Here is a 16,877-nt window from a genome sequence, read left to right on the forward strand (position 1 = left end):
TTCGACAGCCTCCTTAGTAGCAGGTGGGAAGGAGTGACAGAGTTGGACGTCATCTGCGTACAGATGACACCGCACCCCGAAACTCCGGATGATCTCACCCAGCGGCTTCATGTAGATGTTAAACAACAAGGGGGACAAGATGGAACCCTGAGGAACGCCACAGGTCAACGGCTGCGGCGTTGAACAGGAGTCCCCCAGTAACACCATCTGAGTACGACCCTCCAGAAATGACTGGAGCCACCGCAGAGCAGTGCCCCCAAGACCCATCTCTGCAAGGCGCCCCAGAAGAATACCGTGGTCGACGGTATCGAAGGCCGCTGAGAGGTCCAGGAGCACCAACAGGGACACACTCCCCCTGTCTAGCTCCCGGCGCAGATCATCCACTAAGGCGACCAAGACCGTCTCGGTACCATGTCCCGGTCTGAAACCAGACTGTGCCGGATCCAGATAATCCGTGTCTCTCAAGAATACCTGGAGTTGTGAGGCCACCACGCTTTCCATGACTTTGCCCAAGAAGGGAAGATTGGAAACAGGCCGAAAGTTGTCCAATTTAGTGGGGTCAAGTGATGGTTTCTTCAACAGCGGCTTTATAACAGCCTGTTTTAGGCTCGCTGGAATCTTGCCTTCCCGAAGGGAGGCATTAACCACCACCGTTACCCACTCGGCCAATCCCCCTCTGGCCTCCTTTAGAAGCCAGGATGGGCAGGGGTCTAGGATGGACGTGGTGGGTCTCATTCCTCCAAGTACCTTGTCCACATCCTCGGGTTTCACAAACTGAAAGGAATCCAACAAAATCGGACAAGCAGGTGCTTGTGTCACATCCCCAGAGACTGCACTTAATGTGGCGTCCAGCCCAGAACGGATCAAAGCGACTTTGTCTGTAAAGAACCGAGCAAATGCTTCACAGCGCGCTGCCGAGTTGTCAGGGCTCCCACCTGAGATAGGGGGAGTTAAAAGACCTCTGACAACCCGGAACAGCTCCGCCGGACGGTTTTTTGCAGACGCAATAGTGGCCGCGAAGAAGGTTTTCTTTGCGGCTTTTATTGCCACGGCATATGCCCTTAAAAAGGACACAAACCGTGTTCGGTTTGGCTCGCTTGGGTCCGAACGCCACACGCTCTCTAGAACCCTCTTCCTTCGCTTCATCGCTGCCAGTTCCTCAGTAAACCAAGGAGCTGGTTTAGCTCGGTTACTTGAGAGGGGACGTTCCGGAGCGATCTTGTCAATAGCCCTGGTCATCTCCCCATTCCAGAGAGCGACCAAGGCCTCGACATGATCACCTACCGCGGTGGCGGGAAACTCCCCAAGAGCCGTCAGGAATCCATTCGGATCCATTAGCCTCCTGGGGCGGACCATCTTAATGGGTCCTCCACCCTTGCGGAGGTTAGGGGGCGCAGTGAGCCTAAATCTAATCAGGAAGTGGTCGGACCACGGCAACGGAGAGATGGACAACTCCTCCACACCGCCACCCTGCTCCCATCCCTGGCAGAAAACCAAGTCCAATGTGTGTCCAGCACAGTGGGTGGGGCCAGATATTTGTTGGGACAGCCCCATGGTTGCCATGGCGGACATGAAGTCCTGAGCCGCACCTGTGAGGGTTGCCTCGGCGTGGATGTTGAAGTCCCCCAGCACCAAAAGCTGTTGGGACTCCACCGCCAGGCTCGAGACCACCCCCGCTAGCTCAGGTAGGGAGACTGTAGTGCAGCGAGGTGGACGGTACACTAGCAGAATCCCTATTCTGTCCCGGTCACCCACCCTCAGGTGGACGCATTCAAAATTTGTGGTCTGCGGGATGGGGCTCCTGGTTAGATGGATGGAATCTCTATAGACCACTGCGACCCCGCCTCCCCGTCCTCCGGCTCTTGGCTGGTGTTGCACGGAGAAACCTGGAGGACAAAGCTGGGAGAGATTTACGCCCCCCGCTTCATCCAACCAGGTCTCCGTGATGCACGCCAGGTCTGCCCGCTCCTCCAGGATTAAGTCCTGAATCCAAGTTGTTTTTCCGTTGACAGACCTGGCGTTCAACAACACCACCTTCAAGCCAGAGGGCCCGCTCACCTGGTTACACCAAATTGCCTTAGGAGACCTATTGGGGATAGTTAATTTGGAAAAGCGGTCCGAATTAGGCCGAATTCGAGGTCTCCTTCTCCCGCATCTCCTCCTTCCCACCACGACCTCTATGGGGGCCCCTCGGCTAGTGGAACACCTCCCCCCCTCCATGCCGCAGTTATGAGCTATAAGATTACTTTCTCCTACGCTTGTTGTTATGTTTATTGGTTCTTGCCAGCATCCCCCCTCCCCCTCCCCCCCCTCCCCACCACACTCTCCATCACAGGTTCCAGGCCACCTCCTCTTCTGCCTCCACACCATAGCAACATAAATAGTACCCAAAGGGGGGCAGGGGGCCACATGGGTAGCAGCAATATGGGTAGTAGTCGATGTTCCGACTGCTTCAATAGTCCAGTTCTTAAAGTACCTAGATTTCAGGAGCAGTTCATTGGCGGGCGTGAATGATCGTAAATTAATTAGCAGCAACACACATTCGAAGGCACATTTAATAACGTGCTAGATCTAAAGTGCTCTACTTATCGATATAAAGTGCGGCACAGAGGGACAGGGAAAGGGTGAAAGTGCTGGTGCAATCTAGCAGCAAATGGCAGGCGCCTAGGTGCTCTAAATCGTTCTTATTACAATGATGACAGATGACAACAATGGTAACCAGGAAAGTGGTAGTTGGTATTATACGATTACCCCTTATGGGTGATAATGATGGTAGTTAACTAAATATTGCTATGACCCCGATGAGACTATAGACGGTTGGTAAACCAGCGGATATGCTTCCGGAGTTGATAACTCGGGGGTGGGGCAACACAGATGGTTAATCACATTCTGCTCAGTAAGTACCAGCGAGGAAGCCAGCTTAAGGTCTACACAAGCTTAAAGGTCAACACAAGAGAGGTCCACACAAGGACGGTCAGCACAGCTTAAAGATCTACACAAGCTTAAAGGTCAACACAAGAGAGGTCCACACAAGGACGGTCGGCACAAGGGTCTACTCAACTCGTTGCTTTGCCCTGGTGGAGTTTGGGCCGGGGAGGGGCCGTGAGTCCACAGCCGCCTGATGGAAGAGGGGCTGGATCATAAGATGGAAAACGGTGACGACCCCCCCAGCCACGGCAATGACGACAGGATGGTGATGAACTCGTCGGGCGGCGGCGGCAACGGCCAGGCAGCAAAGGAGGCCACTACTCCGCAGCGGCCTGGTGAGGGGAGGCCACCACTCCGCAGCGGCCTGATGGAAGGGGCCGCAGTGGCGGCGTCACTGCAGCTGCGACCTGGCTGCCGTAGCGGCCTGGTGGCTGCGGTCCAGCGGCGGCCTGGTGATGGTCTGGTCGGCCCAGCACCGTGGCTGGTGCCGTTGCAGGTGACGATCCCTTCCTGGGCAGGAGGCAGCGATCTCTCCGGGCTACAGCGCTGGCAACGGCCCAATGATGGTGTCGGCCGCAGTAACTGCAGCCGAGGCAGCCGCGCCTGGTGGTGATCCGGCAGCTGTGGGAGTGGCAGCGGCGTCCGGCTGGGTCCTCCCTGGGCTCAAGAGGCCCCCAACGCCGAGGCTTTCATCAAGCGCAGGCTTTCGTCAGGAACGCGGCGGCGCTAGGACCTGGGGCGGGCAAAAGTGCTCAAAAGGCCCCCAACGCCGAGGCTTTTCGTGAAGCGCAGGGCTTTCGCCAGGAGCGCGGCGGCGCTAGGACCCGGGCGGGCAAAATGGCGGCCGCGACAGAGCTCTCGTCGGGCCAGACGGAACCCCCGCAGCGATCCCAAGGCCCAGGCGGCGGCGGGACCGTCGGCCAGCCAGGAGGCCCGCTGCAGCGTTGGCGAGCACCCTCCTCAGGGCCGTCTGCAGTCACTTCTTGACCGCGGCAGCAGCGAGTGGCAAGCAGCAAGGCCCGGCTGCAGGCAAGATGGCGGCCGGGGCGGCCGGGGCGGCAACCACGTCAGCTCTCGCGCCGGGCCAGACAGGGCTCCACAGCGGTCCAGGACCCAGGCGGCAGCGGGGCCGCCGGCGGGAGGTGCCCAGGCAGATAGCTCACCAGGAGGCCAGCAACGCTGGTATGTATCTTCCTTCGGGGAGCCAGTCACAGTCGCGGCGCTCCCTTCCTCCGCCTCCTGCCTCTCCCGACTCTCAGCCCTTGGTTCTTCTCAGCCCTTGGTTCTTCGGGTTCTGGGCCTCAACACCTCGTCCTTTGGTGTCGGTCTCACCACCCCCCAATTTTTGATGGTTCAAGGGGGTTCTTTCCTAAGGATTCCTTAGGATTCTGAGCAGATGGCTAGCGCAGCTCGGTGTTGTTGCTGCCGCCCGCCATCACCGGAACCGGGCTTCTGTCTAAGACTTTCTCATTACTTTATTTTCCAGATCACCAGACTGGGCCACAGCAATGTGTGGCAGGGGATGGCTAGTGATAAATAAATATATAATAATATAATTTCGGCGTGTTCTTACTGTCCTGCTCTCTTCCTGTTCAGGAATGAGTCATTGCAACATGCAGGAACCTGTTATCACAGTGGGGCGGCTTTTCTTTTTCTAGGACTTCATGCAAGGACAGAAATGAAGAAGTGGATAGTCTACTGCCTGTCTCGCAAGCATGTTCCCGCAACCTTATAAAAACCCGGAAGAGCTCAGATAACTTTCTTGCAGGAGAACGATGGGAACTGAAACCCTACAGCTTCTGCAAGAGGCCCCACAACTTTAGAGCACTTCCTACCTTTTCACCCAGTCTCAGCCGATCAATGGTATTCTCAGCTTCAGCATACTTCGTCAGCAGTTTGTGGTAATCCTCCTACAAAGAAGAAGAAAGAGATGGCGATCATTTAGCTCAGTGGTTCTCAACCTTCCTAATGCTGCGACCCCTTAATACAGTTCCCCATATTGTGGTGACCCCCAACCATAACATTAATTTTGTTGTCGTCATTTTGCTACTGTTACGCATCGTCATGTAAATATCGGACATGCAGGATGTATTTTCATTCACTGAAACAAATTTGGCACAAATATCCCAATTGGAATACTGGTGGGGTTGGGGAGGATAGATTTTGTCATTTGGGAGTTGTAGTTGCTGGGAGTTATAGTTCACCTACAACCCAAGAGCATTCTGAACTCCACCAACAATGGAATTGAACCAAGCTTGGCACACAGAACTCCCCTGACCAACAGAAAATACTTCGTGGGCATTGACATAGAGTTTGGAAGTTGTAGTTGCAGGGATTTATAGTTCACCTACACTCAAAGAGCATTCTGAACTCCACCAATGATGGAATTTAACCAAACTTGGCACACAGAACTCCCCTGACCAACAGAAAATACTTCGTGGGCATTGACATAGAGTTTGGAAGTTGTAGTTGCGGGGATTTATAGTTCACCTACACTCAAAGAGCATTCTGAACTCCACCAATGATGGAATTTAACCAAACTTGGCACACAGAACTCCCCTGACCAACAGAAAATACTTTGTAGGCATTGACCTTGAGTTTGGGAGTTGTAGTTGCAAGGATTTATAGTTCACCTACAATCCAAGAGCATTCTGAACTCCACCAATGATGGAATTGATCCACACTTGGCACACAGAACTCCTAGGACCAACAGAAAAGACTGGAAGAGTTTGGTGGGCATTGACCTTGAGTTTGGGAGTTGTAGTTCACCTACATCCAGAGAGCACTGGGGACTCAAACAATGATGGATCTTGACTAAACTTGGCACAGATACTCAATATGCCCAAATGTGAACACTGGTGGAGTTTGGGGGAAAATAGACCTTAACATTTGGGAATTGTAGTTGCTGGGATTTATAGTTCACCTACAATGAAAGAACATTCTGAACCCCATCAATGATAGAATTGGGCCAAACTTCCCACACAGAATCCCCACGCCTTGAAGGGACTCACTAGCACAAGCCTCCCTCCAGCCTCGCATGCTCTCCCTGGCCCACAAGTGCACACCACGCTGTCAAGTGCTGAGTACACCTGCTCTCCCCTCCCCACTTGAAGTCTCCCTTGGCTGAGACGCCAGCTGAGAATCCAGCCAATCACAGCAGAGGAGGGCTTTTGGTGGGATGGCTTACTCAAGCAAGTAAGCCAAGCTGCATATTGGTATGTAATAAGAAGGACAGGCAGAGATATCTTCAGCCTTCTCTGCCAAAGGGATTCCTAAGACCATCAGAAATATATGTTTTGTGATGGTCTTTGACGACCCCTCTGAAACCCCATCACGACCCCCACAGTGATCTCGACCTGCAAGTTGAGAAGCGCTGGTGTAGATGCATCTGTCAGAAATGTCTTGAGGGCACACAACAATATAAGAAACTGTCTCCTCGAGTTCAGCACTAAAAACATTACCTGAAGCTGATGCACCAATTCGGTGGCTTGCCGCGGTGATTTCAATTCTTCTGGAATCACGGAGACGGTGGGAGCTGCTGCGTGTTGCTGGGGGGATCCCTCTCCGCTGCTCAACAAGACCTCACGGACAATCTCAGCAGGAGACTTGAAGATCACCGGCTTCCCAGGATCGTTGGACCTGGCCAGGAGGGTCTTCCCTCGAGGTGGGTGGTAACATTGAGTGGGGAATCTGACCCGAGGCTCCACTTTGGATAGATCCGGCAACGGGTAGTTGAGCTGCCCTCGGCCGTAGGGCACAGCGTTGCTCATAGCAAGGATGGGAGGACTTGTTTGGGTTGGATTACTGGAATCCGGTCCTCCAGCTGCTTTTCTCTGGGAGGTTCTTCTCGGAGGACTCAGGGATCTCGACTGCCTGCTGAATTTGGACGGGAGACCTCGGGAGATGCTGGTCTTCAGCTTCCGTGCTCTTTCTGGCCTCCACTGATGGACCTGACTCAGATCAGGACCCGTTTCTATAGTCTCACTCAAATCCAATCGTCTCTCTTCAGGTTGAGTTGTGACCAATGTACCATACTGTTCTTTTTGAGATGTCATCTTGAGGACAGTCTCCATTGGTTGACCCATGGTCTCCACCCAGGAAGACATCTCAGGATCAACGCTGGGAGAGTTGCGAAGGTGGTCTGCGAAGGAGCTCCGACTCCAAGGCATGGAAGGTGGAGGAGAACTAAGCCTGGGACTCCTTCCCAATGGAGAGAAGAGCTCCTGAGTGTCACCATGTGGCCCCTGCATCTCAGAGACATCTATTTTGAAGTGGGTGTGCTCCAGAGGCATCCCAGAAGGAGACGGGCTGAGGTTGGAGTTCTCCGATACGTCCTCCTCCCCACCATCTGAGGCCAAGCTGTAGGACTTGCGGTGTTGAAACGAAGTCAAAGGATCTCTCAGTGCCTCAGGACTGGTGCTGAACTCTGAGCCATACTGGCCCTCAAAAGAAAGCTCGTGGGAGGCCTCTCCATCACTGGCCACCTCCCATGCCCCTCTAGGCTCCTCTTGAGCCAAAGAGTTGTCTTGGTTGTCTTCTGGGAAATCCAACTGTTGGTCTGTCTTTGGACGCCAATAGGAGAGTGGACTTAGGTCTTCTGGGATCTCATCACCCTCTAGATATTCTGCAAGGAAGGAAACCAGGAGCATTACAGTATGTAAAAACATTTGGAAAAAAATCTGTTCCTGGTTTGAAAGTGTTATTTCCTGTTTAATGGTGCCGTCCTTACTTTGAAAGTAGTTGTTCTACTCCAGAAACTTTGTTTTTGTGGCTGCCACAAATTCCATTGAATTGGTTGAGATGTTCACTGAAAAACTATAGCAAAATATGCTGCAGCATGTCCAACCAAAACCAAGTTTTTGCTACGTTTCCTATGTACGCGCTACCTTAGAGGAATGCCCAGTCTTGCCAATTGAAAGTTTGACAGTTCAAGCCCAGCTTGGGGTGAGCTCCCAACCATCAGCCCAGCTTCTGCTCACCTAGCAGTTCGAAAACAGCAATGTGAGTACCTAAATAGGTACTGCTTTGGCGGGGAGGTAATAAAAGGCACCCAAGAGGACATGCCGGTGATTCGATCGGGAGAACATCTAAGGACAACAAAGTTCCTTGGCATGGAAAATGGGGTGACAGCACCCCCAGTGGCTGGAGTTGAGCACAGCCTCAAGAAATCAGAGATGGAAAAAGATGGGGAGCCTTTACCTCTGTTTATGTTTTGGTTAATTGTATAATGGCATTGAATGTTTGTCATATATGTGTACCATAATCTCCCCTGAGCCCCTCAAGGAGTTAAATCAGAATATAAATAAAGTATATATTTATTATTATTAGAAACACAGCAATATGAGTCCACAGCAGTCACTCTGCTGCCTAGTTGTATTGGATCACACATTGGACACTTCCCAAGTGTCTAGGACTGTGTGATGTGTCGGCGGATAAATAATAATAATAATAATAATAAGCAAGTCTACAAAGCCGAGCACGTGCTCTATCCAAAGCCTTCTAGCTCTCCAAGAGAAAGCCCATTTTAATCCAAAACCTGAGCTTTCAATAGCGCCTTCATTCCTTGGACATAAAAGCAGAAGAAGCTCCAAAGACTGGAAGGGGAACTTCTGCAGGTAAAAGATTCAATCCTGACCCTGACCTAAACCTATTCATCTGCGTGAAAACAGGAAAGTGGTCCCTGGTCATGAGGTCCCTGGTCAAAGTGGTCCCTGATCAAAATGGTCCCTGGTCAAAATGGTCCCTGGTCAAAGTGGTCCCTGGTTAAAGTGGCCCCTAGCCAAAGTGTTCCCTGGTTAAAGTGGCCCCTAGCCAAAGTGTTCCCTGGTTAAAGTGGCCCCTAGCCAAAGTGTTCCCTGGTTAAAGTGGCCCCTAGCCAAAGTGGTCCCTGGTCAAGTGGTCCCAGGTCAAGGTAGTATCTGGTCAAAGTGGTCCCTGGCCAAAGTGGTCCTACGTCAAGGTAGTACCTGGTTAAAGTGGTCCCTGGTGAAAGTGGTCCCTGGTCAAATGGTGTCTGGTCAAGTAGTCCCTAGCCAAAGTGGTCCCTGGTCAAGTAATCCCTGGCCAAAGAGGTCCCTGGCCATGCAGTCCCTGGTCAAAGTGGTCCCTGGTCATGTAGTCCCTGGTCATGTAGTCCCTGGTCAAGTGGTCCCTGGTCAAAGTGGTCCCTGGCCAAAGTGGTCCCTGGCCAAAGTGGTCCCTGGCCAAAGTGGTCCCAGGTCAAGGTAGTACCTGGTTAAAGTGGTCCCTAGTTAAAGTGGTCCCTGGTCAAAGTGGTCCCTGGCCAAAGTGGTCCCTGGTCATGTTCTCCCTGGTCAAGTGGTCCCTGTTCAAAGTGGTCCCTGTTCAAAGTGGTCCCTGTTCAAAGTGGTCCCTGGTCAAAGTGGTCCCTGGTCAAAGTGGCCCCTGGTCAAAATGGTCCCTGTTCAAAGTGGTCCCTGTTCAAAGTGGTCCCTGTTCAAAGTGGTCCCTGTTCAAAGTGGTCCCTGTTCAAAGTGGTCCCTGGTCAAAGTGGTCCCTGGTCAAAGTGGCCCCTGGTCAAAATGGTCCCTGGTCAAAAAAAGGTTGGGCCTAGAAAGTGATGTTGCACAGATCCCATTTTTCCCTGCATGTAAATCAAATGAACACTTCCCACAACTCTTGAATTACTCACCAGCTTGGAGACTCCTAGGTTTGGCCTTTCCCAGGCGTTCAAACTCAGGAAATTCACCAAAATCATAATCCTCTCCATTCTCTTCCAAAAGATCTTGGTAATCCTTAAGCTCCTGCAGGAGATCAACATCTTCCAGGATTTCTTGAGAGGAGGAAGAGATGTTCCAGCGATCCATGTGTCCCAAGAGTCTGCTTTCTCCCTCGTTATAGCCTCCATTTGGATCCACATGATCCTCGAGGTCAAGGGCCTCTTCTTCTTCTTCCTCCTCCTCTTCTTCGTCCTCTTCTTGTTGGGAACGATGCCGCCACCCAAAGCCATTGTTTGCTGCACTGGCCATTCTGAAAAAGAAGTCTGCGACAGTGCAGCGTGGCGGAATAACTTGCCACAGATGATAGTCTCTCTCTTTTTTTTTCAAAGGGAGACGCTCACTTGTGCCGCTTCATTCTGGTTTCTCCAAAGTGCTGGGGGGTGAAGTCGGCAGGGGTGGGGGCGTGCATGCCCTAAGAAAGTAGGTCACATTGACACTTTATTCAATGCTTCAAACACATCCTGCCCGGAGGCTGAAAACAGAAAAAAAATGATAAAGGAGGTAGACACATGTAATGGCAGTTAACTTTTCTGGACTGTCATTTGGATTTGGAACAGTCTCAGGACAGAATGTATTCCCTCCTTCTTTTCTAAGAGGACATTTCTCAAAAACAAGAGGGAAAGGGAATAGACTGAAAACCATTCAGGAACACACTCTACAATAATCCCTTTCTGGCGGGGGGTGGGTGGAAATGTCCATAAACTTCTGGCAAAACCAGCAATCTTTTGGAAAGTATGATCTTCCTGAGTAGAGTTAAAAACTCACTTAAGTCAACTTACTCCTTGGTGGTAAACATCCATTAAGCATTCAAGGGAGTCAGAAGTAGCAACAGCAGATAAGGAATCGAGTGAAGAGCTGAGTGAAACCCACCTGCAGCTACGGAAATCAACAAAAGTCTTTGTTTACAAATGAGAGCCGAAAATAGATTGTGTTGTTCAGGGAAAGTTGTGAAATAAATGCACAGGAAACGGAATGATTTCATGAGTGTCTATTAAATCCAAAATCAAAGCCTGACTTGAATCAAGAACAAGAAAACTGATTTTTAAGTGCTATGTATCTCTCTCTCTCTCTTTCCCTTTTCTTTTCTCTTTTCTTCTCTTCTTTTTCCTTTTCTCCTTCTCTCTTCTCTCCTCGATTTTCAGTCGCTCCCTCCCCCACTCCCCAATTCACTCCTAACCCATCCTCGCACACCCCCACACCCAACCATCCCCAACCACCCTTCCCCATAAGACCTTTTTTCTGCTTTTAAAATATTTGTAAGCAAAATTATAATAAACATATTTTAAAAAAAGAACAAGAAAACTCAAGCTTCGCTTCTCACACTTACGCAGCGTTGCCTGAACTGAACGTAAGGTCTTTAAGGTCAGTTCAGGCAACGCTGCGTAAGAGTGTGAAGCTAAGCCTGAGTTTTCTTGTTCCTGGTTCAAGTCAAGCTTTGATTTTGGATTTAATACATCCTGGAAGTTTTCTGTGTTCCTGTTCATGTACTCTTGTTCTAGTGTTGCTAGTTACAACTTCATGATTGTGGACTTATGCTGTATCTGTGATTCCTGGCTCTTCCTGGACTTTTATGAGACAATTGGATTATTGTTTGGATATTATCTGTTGTTAAACCTTTTTTGGATTATATAGAGGAATGCCCAATTTTGCAGATTGAAAGGTTGACAGTTCAAGCCCAGCTTGGGGTGAGCTCCCAAGCATCAGTCCAACTTCTGCTCACCTAGCAGTTCGAAAACAGCAATGTGAGTAGCTAAATAAGTACTGATTTGGCGGGGAGGTAATAAAAGGCACCCATGCGCACATAAATCCAAAATCAAAATTTGACTTGAATCAAGAACAAGAAAACTCAAGCTTAGCTTCTCACTCTTACGCAGCGTTGCCTGAACTGAACTTAACGTAATCAACTTGTTCTTTAAGGTCAATTCAGGCAACGCTGTGTAAGAGTGTGAAGCTAAGCCTGAGTTTTCTTGTTCCTGGTTCAAGTCAAGCTTTGATTCTGGATTTAATACATCCAGATTGATTCTGGATTTAATACATCCTGGAAGTTTTCTGTGTTCCTGTTTATGTACTCTTGTTCAAGTGTTACTAGTTACAATTTCATGATTGTGGACTTATGCTGTACCTCTGATTCCTGGCTCTTCTTGAACTTTGCCACCTCTGGAACTTTATGAGACATTTGAATTATTGTTTGGATATTATCTGTTGCTAAATATTTTTGGATTGTACAGCTTCTTTTCTTATTACTGATTTTTATATGCGTCTTATATGTTTTTACATGTTTAAACTGCTTATATTCCTGGATGCGGTGGTCATAGGTGTTTTCAGGCCTGGAATGCCACACTATGTTCCGATATTCATCCAAACGGGCACGCTCTGTCTCCAAATGGGCACACTCTGGACTACAGTTCCCATCACTCACCCACCAGCTAGTCCCATCCTCATTTTTTTTAGATATATCTCACTTTTTCCCCCTGCTAAAAACCAGGTTTCAAAGCCGTATTCTTTGTCAAACGTGGATGAATCTAGGACAATCACTCAGTTTCAGTTACGATAAAATTGCTTTGCTAGGATGCAATTCTTGAGCCAAGGCTAAGAAATCAGAGACTGGTGTCTCCAGTGACGGGGACCAGTTTGGACATGACACGACACCCCCTTCTTTGCATGCAGCTGGAGAAACAAAGCAAATCCCTTTTCAGATGCTGGCATTCATTGTGGACAAAGGAAGCATCCAAGGAAAAGAGAACAATTTATCTCCATCAGCTGCCACATAAGAAGAGACTGCTTCTTCGAGTAGGGAGACTACTCGATTCTAAAGCTAATGCATCACTAAAAGGATGCTTCTCATGTGGTAAGTGAGAGAAACTCAAAGGGACTAGTCATATAGTTCACTAAAACACTATGTCCACTAAAAGGCCCTTTGGGTGGAGTGGATAGTGTGTTCGCTTTCTTTCACGCTCAGTGGATCTTGGTGCCTTTCATCTCAGAAGCACGGTACATCCATTCCAGGTTTTAATCCCATTTCAGTGGAGCGAGCTACTTGATATTCAGGACCTCGGAGAGTTCTTTTAGAGTGGCCCAAAACACAGAATGGATCTCAAGCTCTGAGGATGAAAGGCAGCAGATGACAGGAGCTGTCTACATAGACCTGTCAGCAGCATCGCCTCCTCCCGAGAAAAAAAATAATATCACAAAGGACTACCCACTTCATAGGAAACCTGCTACAAAACAGGAGCTTTTTTGTTGAGTTCCAGGGTCAGAGAAGAAGATGAAAACAGAAGAATGGCCTGTCTCAGGGGAGCGTGCTTCCTCCATCAAAGTTTAATATTTACACAAATGATCAGCCACTGCCAGAAGGGACAGAGAGTTTCATCTATGCTGACGATCATGCCATCATAATTGGGCCTTTCCACAATTAAGACTTGTGCGTCAACTGCGACCATACCTCGGGAAGGTGGATCTGGCCAAGGTGGTCCATGCCCGGAAATTTCAGATGATCCAACGGGCGGCAGCCAGGTTGTTAACTGGGGCTCCTTACAGAGAGCGGTCCTCCCTCCTGTTCAAGGAGCTCCACTGGCTGCCATTCAGTGGACCCAATTCAAGGTTCAGGTTCTTACCTATAAAGCCCTGAACGGTTTGGGACCCGCCTACCTACGTGATCGCATCTCTGTATAAGAAACCCACACGATCCCTTCAATCTTCTGGAGAGGCCCTGCTCTCGATCCCACCAGCATCGCAGGCATGTTTGGTGGGGACGAGGGAGAGGGCCTTTTCGGTGGTGGCCCCTCGACTCTGGAACTCACTCCCTAAAGACATCAGACAGGCCCCAACATTGGCAGTCTTCAGGAGGAGCTTGAAGACGTGGCTGTTCCAGTGTGCCTTCCCGGAATAATGAATCCCATGGCACTTTGTCCCCCAAAGCACTTTACATTTCCCTGAGTCTGCTTGTATGCCCTCCACAAACACTAGTATCACCTTTAGTTCATGGCCCAGCAATATTTCCAATTTTAACTCTACATTTGGCCTTCCCACTGTTTTAATTATGTGTTGCTTTTTTGATAATGTTGTGTATTTTACTGTCTATGTTTTTTAATTGCTTGTATTGATGTTTTATTGCTTTTGTTGTTGTGTTTGGGCTTGGCCTCATGTAAGCCACACCGAGTCCCTTGGGGAGATGGTAGCGGGATACAAATAAAGTTAATAATAATAATAATAATAATAATAATAATCACCACTCAAGCAGAGAGCTTTGCAATGGCTGAACAGAAGCTCTCCAAATCTTTAGGTGCTTTTATTGCCTATTACAGGGAAAACCAGCTGATTCCTAATCCATCTAAAATGCAGAAGTGTCCTTTCCATATTAAGAACAGACAAGCATCTCAAGCTCTGAGGATGACCTGGGAAGGAATCCCACTGGAGCATTGCAGCACCCCCAAATACCCGGGAGTCACTCTGGACTCTGCTGTGACCTACAAGAAGCACTGGACTATCAAGCAAAAAGTTGGTGCTAGAAACAATAATGTACGAAAACTGACTGGCACAACCTGGGGATCACAATCAGACACAGTGAAGACATCTGCCCTTGCTCTTTGCTATTCTGCTGCTGAATACGCATGCCCAGTATGGAACACATTTCACCACATTAAAACAGCGGATGTGGCTCTTAATAGATATGCCGCATTATCACAGGATGTCTACACCCTACACCAGTAGAGAAACTACATTATTTAGCTGGTATTGCATCATCTTTTTTTTTAAATAATCTTTATTCAATTTCCACAGTACATTTAAAATATAGATATGTAGCCAATGCTACCAGGAAAAATAGAATGTGTGTATATAGTGTATTCCCGAAAAAGAAAGAAGATAGTGTATTAAATAGGACAGAAGAGAGAAGCGAGCAAAGAAAAAGGTGAAGAGGGGGAAAAGAAAGAAAGAAAGAAAGAATAGACTTATAGCCCAAAGCCAATTTTAAAAAGGTAAAAGTAAACTTTGCTTTCGACTTCCCAGGGTCTTCACGAGGTCCTCTCTATCACTCTTCTAACCTTCTTCTCCTCTTCTTCTTCTTCCTCTCTCCTCGTATTCTTTCTCTTTCTCTTCCTTCCCTCCTACTCCTCCTCGATTATGTCAGGATCTTTTTGTTCCTTTGCTTGAAATATTCCATCACTTTTTCCCAGTTCGTTTCCTTCATATTCATTCCTTTACTTCTTGTTATTAAAAAGGTGAGTCTGTCCATATTCCTTACTTCCAAATTTTTTGTCAATCTCTCATTTTTGTCTGGTGTTTCCTCTTGCTTCCATCTTCTAGCGTAGCAGATCCATGCTGCCGTTGTCATCAGGAAAAGAATTTTATCTGTATTCTTTTCTATTTTCAGTTCGTGCATCCCTAGGAGAAATAGTTCTGCCTTCCATGGTATTTTAATTTGTAAGATTTCCTGTAATTCTTTCTGGACCTCTTTCCAGCATTTTTTTGCCTTTTTACAGGTCCACCAGATGTGAAAGTATGAACCTTCCTTTTCTTTACACTTCCAGCACCTTGTGCTGGTACTACTATTACTCTTCCCTAATTTTTTCGGTGTCATGTACCAGCGGTATGCAGACAGCTGGTATTGCATCATCTGACCACTTATTACAATGCAGTCTGAGCCTTGCCACATGCACAACGGAGGACCTTCTTGCAGCGACACCAGAGGCACTCCAAAGTGGTCAAAGGACATTTAGTATCATGCCAAGTTTCTAACTTTGTTTGTAGTTTTTCTATACATTATAACTGTATTCTCAATTTGTTTCTGACACGAGAAATAAATAAAATCTTGCACCACCTCGCTCTTTCCGGAGGCCCCTTCCCACCACTTCCGTTCCAAAAAGCAACACAGAAAACCTCAAATACGTCAGCCTGAGCAGAAAAGGGGAAATAGATACATGCACACTAGAATTCATGGTGTTTGGCACCACTTGAACTGCTCTGGCTCAATGCTACAGAACCACAGGAGATGTCATTTCAATAGGTTTCCTATAGCATCACCATAAACGTGGTGGGTTTCATTCCTGCAGCTGGATCTTGTTAAATCAGCATTCCAGAAAAAGCAGCTCCGTGCCAGCGAGAGGCCTTGAAACATTCTTTCCGCAGGACTTTCTCTTCCCTTTTCCTTGTGGTTCAGATGAAGGCTCAGCTGATCTCCCCACCTTCTGTTTACGGCCTCCTCGGGTTGCAGCAAGCAGTCCGTCCGAGCCAAGCAAACAACAACATGTGATGCAGCCACCGTTAGCAAGTCGGCATATCACAGCCAGGAAAGAGAGCGAAGCCCCTCTTTTCCTACACTAGCGGTTTCACAACTAAAAAAGGGAATGTCCTTGAAGATTTTACGGACACGGCTGATAAGAACTAAGGGCAATTCGGAGATCTTTGAGATCCCAAGGGGCTTCCGTAGCTCAAAGACGGTGGTAGACATCTACCCAAGAAAATACCTTTTTGAATGTATGGTGTGCTGGATATATATTTTGGCTGTTGTCTAAGGCTTTCATGGCCAGGATCACTGGGTTGTTGTGAGTTTTCCAAGCTGTCTGGCCATGCTCCAGAAGCATTCTCTCCTGACGTTTCACTCACATCTATAGCAGGCATCCTCAGAGGTTGTGAGGTCTGAATGGCATTGCAACTTCAAAGCCTGGCTGCTTCCTGCCTGGAAGAATCCTTTGTTGGGAGATATTTTCTGGCATTCAGAAGCATTCTCTCCTGACATTTTGCCCACATCTATGGCAGGCATCCTCAGTGGTTGTGAGGTCTGTTGGAAACTAGGAAAATGGGGTTTATATATCTGTGGAATAATGTCCAGGGTGGAATACTTTGTTGGGAGGTGTTCTCTGGCATTCGGAAGCATTCTCTCCTGACATTTCACCCACATCTATGATAAGCATCCTCAGAGGTTGTGAGGTCTGTTGTACACTAGGCAAGTGGGGTTTATGTATCTGTGGAATAATGTCCAGGGTGGAATCCTTTGTAGGGAGGTGTTCACTGGAATCCAGAAGCATGCTCTCCTGACATTTCGCCCACATCTATGATAAGCATCCTCAGAGGTAGCGAGGTCTGTTGGAAACTAGGAAAATGGGGTTTATGTATCTATGGAATGATGTCCAGGGTGGAAGAAAAAACTCTTTGCCTGATTGATGCAATTGGCCTGAATGGCATTGCAGTTTCAAAGCCTGGCTGCTTCCT

General features: G+C 48.5%; 1 protein-coding gene across 1 annotated transcript in view; it reads right to left on the reverse strand.

The window, feature by feature from the left end:
- Positions 1–16,877, reverse strand: part of AKNA (AT-hook transcription factor) — a 77,813-nt gene that overhangs the window by 50,294 nt on the left and 10,642 nt on the right. Inside the window, exons 2-4 of the mRNA XM_067471880.1 lie at positions 9,581–10,140; positions 6,390–7,552; positions 4,764–4,838 (exon numbers count right to left, since the gene is read on the reverse strand). Of these exons, the coding sequence (XP_067327981.1) occupies positions 4,764–4,838; positions 6,390–7,552; positions 9,581–9,917 (1,575 nt within the window). The 5' untranslated portion in view covers positions 9,918–10,140. The remainder of the gene's footprint in view (positions 1–4,763; positions 4,839–6,389; positions 7,553–9,580; positions 10,141–16,877) is intronic.

Source organism: Anolis sagrei, chromosome 11 (genome assembly GCF_037176765.1).
Source record: "Anolis sagrei isolate rAnoSag1 chromosome 11, rAnoSag1.mat, whole genome shotgun sequence".
NCBI classification, from domain to species: Eukaryota; Metazoa; Chordata; class Lepidosauria; order Squamata; family Dactyloidae; genus Anolis; species Anolis sagrei.